The sequence below is a fragment of the Thalia democratica genome, unplaced genomic scaffold (genome assembly GCF_965202585.1).
Source record: "Thalia democratica unplaced genomic scaffold, ktThaDemo2.hap1.1 HAP1_SCAFFOLD_702, whole genome shotgun sequence".
Lineage (NCBI taxonomy): Eukaryota > Metazoa > Chordata > Thaliacea > Salpida > Salpidae > Thalia > Thalia democratica.
This window is the reverse complement of record NW_028139692.1, coordinates 18,239-23,709: the sequence shown is the minus strand read 5'-3', so window position 1 is coordinate 23,709 and position 5,471 is coordinate 18,239. Positions and strand designations below refer to the sequence as shown.

The following is a 5,471-nucleotide window of genomic DNA, read 5'->3' as shown; positions in this document are numbered from 1 at the left end:
CTAACATACTCTAAAGACAACCTTGTGCACACAAAAGGAGTTATAAATGCAGAACATGGATTGTATGCTGCTGGCTGGTGCACCAGTGGTCCAGTTGGAGTTCTTGCTGACACATCTAGTAGTGGTCATGATATAGCTTATCAAGTTTTATCAGATTTACCTAGACTTCTTGATTTAAAAGGAAATTGCTTTGATGAAAAACTTGTACCCAGTAAACTTGAAAGTAAAAGTATAAGTCATATTAGTTGGAGCGGATGGGAGAAAATAGATCAGTTTGAGGTTAAGAATGGTAAAATAAATGGCAAAGTCAGAGAAAAAATTTTAGACGTTAATAAAATGATTTCAGTTTCCAAAAAGTTAACTAATAGTGGTGATGCTTAAGTATTTATATTTGATATTTTTAAATTTTTTCAAACTTTTATAAGAACTTTTTTTGCTGTATAAAATTTTGTTTCTGAAAAATCTATGTAGCTGCTGCATTAAAGCTAGGTATTTGAAGTGTAGGAAAAATTTGCTGTTTTAGAGTACTATGAAATTAGAATTAATGTTGAAACCTTGTGAATTAACTTCAACATAAAACTGATTATTGGTAAACTACCTATTTATAAAGCTTGTTAAACTTTTATTAGCTTTACAGTATTGTATTACTTTTTGTGTGAAACTATGTATATTTTTATATTAATTAAAAAAAAATGTATGAAGTTTTATACAAATAACTTATATACATTAAAAAAAGTAAATATTGTGCAAAGACCGAGCCTTTATTCTAAGTAAATAGTTTTAGAAACGTGTTTAGCTAATATAGTAAAATTATAAAAATGATAGGTTTTGGTGTTTTATATTTGTTGACTTTTTACTTACACTATGACTTTAAATCAAGTTTATTAAAAAAATATTTAGTTAAGTAATCTTAAAAAATATTAAAAAAGTATAGATATTTTTTAAAAGATTGTATTAGTTCAGATAAATATTTTCTGCCACTGCCTTTTTAATCTAATTTTTTTTTATAACAACATATGACAATTAAAGAGCGTTTCAGACATTTTATTTTGAAAAACACATATGTTTTCAGTTTAAATGAATTATTAATTTTAGGTTTATACAAATAATTGTTCGAAAGTATAAATTAAGTGTTTGTTAAGAAAGACCCGAGCGAAACAAGCTCACTGGAATATATATTGATAACAAACTAAACAGTATTCTTTCCTTATTACAATAACACATGTTTTAGTGCAGGGGTCGGCAAACTGCGGCCCGCGGGCCGCATTAAAATTTTGTTTCAACTAGTTTAAAATATTAATGCTCTCGAAAAAACATAAATGAAATTTTAGAGTTATCTAGAGGATAATCTATCGCATAAATTATTATTGTTGAAAATAATTATCTTTAAATATGTTTTTTAATGTAAATAAAAAACGTTCTTTTTTTGACCTGCCGATCCGTGTTTTAGTGTAATAAAGAAAGAATAATGTTTAATTTGTTTATACAAATATTTAGTAAAAATTATTAAGATTTAGTTTTAATTTATTTTTACAAAAAAGTACAGCTAAAACAACATATTTTTTTGATAAAAGACCGCCAAGACATTATTTTAGTATGTTTTAAATTCTTTAAAAAGTTTAAATCAAGTTGGAAAACTTGAAAAATAAAATCAGTTTCTAAAAAGGTACATTCTTTTTTAATCTTAAATTAATTGAACAATGTATGTATATGTTATGATTTATATATATTTTTTCAGGTATGACGCCATAGCAATATAATTAACTATAGTATAAAATAACCACAAGTTTGCATTTAAAAATAGAAGTTTTTGTTGTTGAAATAAAGAATTTCAAATTTGAAATCGATAGACTTTACTTAAGTTGTAAAAAAAAACGCAGAAATGACAAGCACACCTTTTATGTCGGGAGCTGTTGGCAACCTTAACAACATCAATCATATTGTAGAAAATGTTTTAAACAACAACAATGCTGGTATACTTGAGCAAAGCAGCGATACAAAGATCAAAATGGAAGACAAAAAGAACAATAATTCTTCTAACATTGGTGATACTACTTTTTCTACAAATCATTCAGTATTGGTTGGCCACCAAAAAACAGAAAGTAAGCCAAATGAGAACATAGCAGGAGGAGACGTAAGAAAAAGTGGTGCTGCTATGATGAACAACGACTTGGAGGCTGTAATGTCAAAATTGAAAAGAAGTTGCAAGGTTGATCAGAAAACTGATTTCGTTTATAAGAACTTTGAAGGTCAGCCAGTTTTTCCTGCATTAAACTCGATTCCTTCGGATGAGTTTGATATTGACATGTCAGATGATGATGAAGAAATTGACGAAGGAGTTAATTTGCTTCTTGATCCTGGAAGCCTACTTGACAATGAAACTCCATGCGTGTTATGTGATTTTAGCGTCACTGACATTGATTCCACTAAAAAAAAGCTGGATTCATATCTCGCTCATTTAATAGTCAAGCATTGTCTTGTCATTTCAGATTGTAATCAAATAACTGACAAGCAAAATTACTTTCTTCACTGGAAAAATCGATTGAAGAATCACAAGCTGAGCGACTTTTGTCACAAGATTCTCACCAACTGCGGACCGAAAGATTTTGGACCAAAAGAAGAGTACTACTTGCTCAGTGATTCTCTGCCCGAAGACAAGGAGGTTCGCCAAAAACTTAAGTATGTGAAACTCAAGCAGCTACTTTTAAGACTGGAGTTTGAAAGGAAGGACTGCAACTTTGAAAGAAACTGCTTGTTTTGCAACAAAGTTTTCAGAGGCAACAGAAAAGATCTCTTCTCTCACATGTCCGAGGCGCACAACTTTCGTCCGGGACACCCTGACAATATGGTGAATGTTCGAGAGTTTCTCGATCTCATTGAGAGCAAAATGAACAACTTGCAGTGTTTGATGTGCGAAAACATTTTTAAAGATCGCGTGGCTTTGCGAGAACACATGCGCAAAAAGAACCACAGAAAGCTGAACCCCCAAAACAAAGAGTACGACAAATTTTATCTGATCAATTACACTGAGCTCAATATGAACTGGATTAAAATTCACCAAGAAGCTGATGATGTCGACGAAGACGATTTTGAAGGTTGGCCCGAAAAAGAAGGGCCCGGTTTTTGCTTTTTCTGCAACCAATCTTTTAACAGCGTTTCCGCAATATTTGATCATATGAAAGAAAAACACAGCTTTGATTTTCTTGCCCTATGCAAGTCGAAGTCGTTGAGTTTCTACGAAAAGGCTAAAATGATCAACTATATTCGAAGTGAAGTTGGTCGCTTGAGAAATTGCAACGCTCAAGAAAGTACTGCAAGCATTGAAGAGTATGTAATAGATGCGATTCAAGAAGGGGTCATTTGGAACCAGCCTCAATACTACTTTCCGACATTGAAAGACGATCTTGTTCTCAGACATATTTACCTGCAATCTAATGTGTGGGATTATGAAGATTCATTTATCTTGAGTGAGGACAACAACTACCACAAGGTTCTTGAAAACAGCATCATATCTGATCTTATATCGACGGGTGAGTTAAATGAAAGTAACGAGGAAAACACGCTCAAGTTGAATGCAAAAAATTTTCTTCCCAAAAATATAACTCATTCCATATTTCCTTATCAATAAAATTCCTGCAACCCTACCTGCTTTATTAACCGAACTTTAGCTCATGTTGATTTATTTTACTGCCGTACAAGGTGCTTTTGTCTTCATGACTAGATCGTTTTTTTTTTGGTTTTGCTCAAGTTTTTGTTGGACACTCAGTTAGCTGCTATACTCGGTTTTGTTTTCGTACAACTATCCTATGTTTGTTTTGAACCTAAACTTCTAGATATTTTAACTTGGTATTTTGCAAGTAGTCTTAAAAATTTGAATAAATAATTGATTTATTGTTTGACACCAAGTTAAATTAGTTTATCAAATAAACAAATTAATGCATGTTGTTGTGAGAATGACAATTTTTGTAATGCATCCTGTTATTAGTTGCTTTTATTACGTTTTATCGCAATGTAAACGAAAACAAAAAAAATACTGTGTAGTAAATAAATTAAATTGAGAATCGTTTGTCAAACTTGTCAGTAACATTTTATCCAAACCAAATAATATAATTTCTATATAATATGAACTATTTTTATACGATACATACCAATTTTAGAAATTACACTAATTTTATCTGTTCTGAATATGAAAACAACTAGAACTTGTTGTGACAATCTTTAACTGCACTTGACAAAAAGAAGAACTTTTGAAAAATTAAGATTCTAATTTAGTTAGTGAAAAAATAATAATTAAAACTTTTACAACTTTTGAAATAAAGTTTAAAGAAGTAAAGTGGTTTTAAATTGTTGAAAAAATGATCACGTTACCGTTTTCTTTTAATACTGACAAAACTTATAGAAAACCATACATAATAATGAATGTATTAAGCTGATTAATGATTAAGCGAAGTTACCTAAGCTGAAAAAAGGTTACTTGTATAGTGATCATATAGTTGTACTTTGGTACAGTTGAGAAAATCTAAAAGAATAAAAAAACATCATTTTGAAGAAATCATTTGTTAATGTTTGATTAAGAATTTAAACGCGTATAATTGGTCTGCTAATTGATAAGCACATAGAGGCTTAATTTAATTGTAACGAGTTTTATCAAAAAAAAGAAGTTAGTTTAATTTTTTCGATTGTATAGTTTTTCATATTAGCCAACAACCCTTTCCAATTAAATCTATAAAAAAAATCTAAAATCTCTTTCAACTCATTTAAAAAATATATGTGACTAGTCACAAGAACAAGTCATTTCTTAGTTGTTTTAGATAAACACTATAAAATAAATTGTTGGTCTTAAGTTCTGAATAATATAGGTTTGGTGGGTGCAAGACGATTTAAGTTTATCTTTTTAAGTATAGTATTTTAAAATTTGTTAGCTACTATCATAATATTCGTTAGCTGGAATTTCTGGGTACATTTTACTTTTTGAGGTATAGCCCAAAGATTTTTTAATTTGGCAAAATATGTCTTTTTTTAATAATTATAACTATCCTCTTCATAAATACGACTCGATAACCGAAAGGTTTTTTTTTCGTACACCAGGTCCCAGGACAAAATATTTTCAGGATTTTTTTGTCGTTCAATAAAATAATAAATTCACGGTATCTAGTTAAAAAGAAAATAAAAATCATAAAATTTTAAGTGAGCTTAAAATAAGCTTTAAGACAAATAATGGTACGTTAGAAACTTATTTATTTTGAGCATATTTAGTTTAAAGTAAGTTTATTTTAAAATTTGCTGAACCCCAAATAAATTTAAAAAAAAAAACTAGGTATAACTAAATTTGTTATTTTAATATTAGCTGATAGTTCGAAATATTTAAACCAAAGTATAAACTATTTTGCTTGTAGATCATAGTAGAAGTCTTGTTAAAATTAATTAAAAAATAAGCAAATTATTAAAAAAAATAATTTAATTAAAATATT

At 29.2% G+C, this 5,471-nt stretch overlaps 1 protein-coding gene across 1 annotated transcript; it reads left to right on the top strand.

Moving 5' to 3' along the window:
• The first annotated feature begins 1,742 nt into the window (after positions 1–1,742).
• On the top strand, positions 1,743–4,015 carry LOC145846888 (zinc finger protein 277-like). The gene has a single exon (XM_082953448.1). The coding sequence runs from the start codon at positions 1,883–1,885 to the stop codon at positions 3,626–3,628; it is 1,746 nt and encodes a 581-aa protein (XP_082809574.1). The 5' UTR covers positions 1,743–1,882; the 3' UTR covers positions 3,629–4,015.
• The last annotated feature ends 1,456 nt before the right edge of the window (positions 4,016–5,471 follow it).

Excerpts from the sequence above, each read along its gene's own strand:
- LOC145846888 (XM_082953448.1), top strand. The coding sequence starts at position 1,883 with ATGACAAGCACACCTTTTATGTCGGGAGCTGTTGGCAACCTTAACAAC.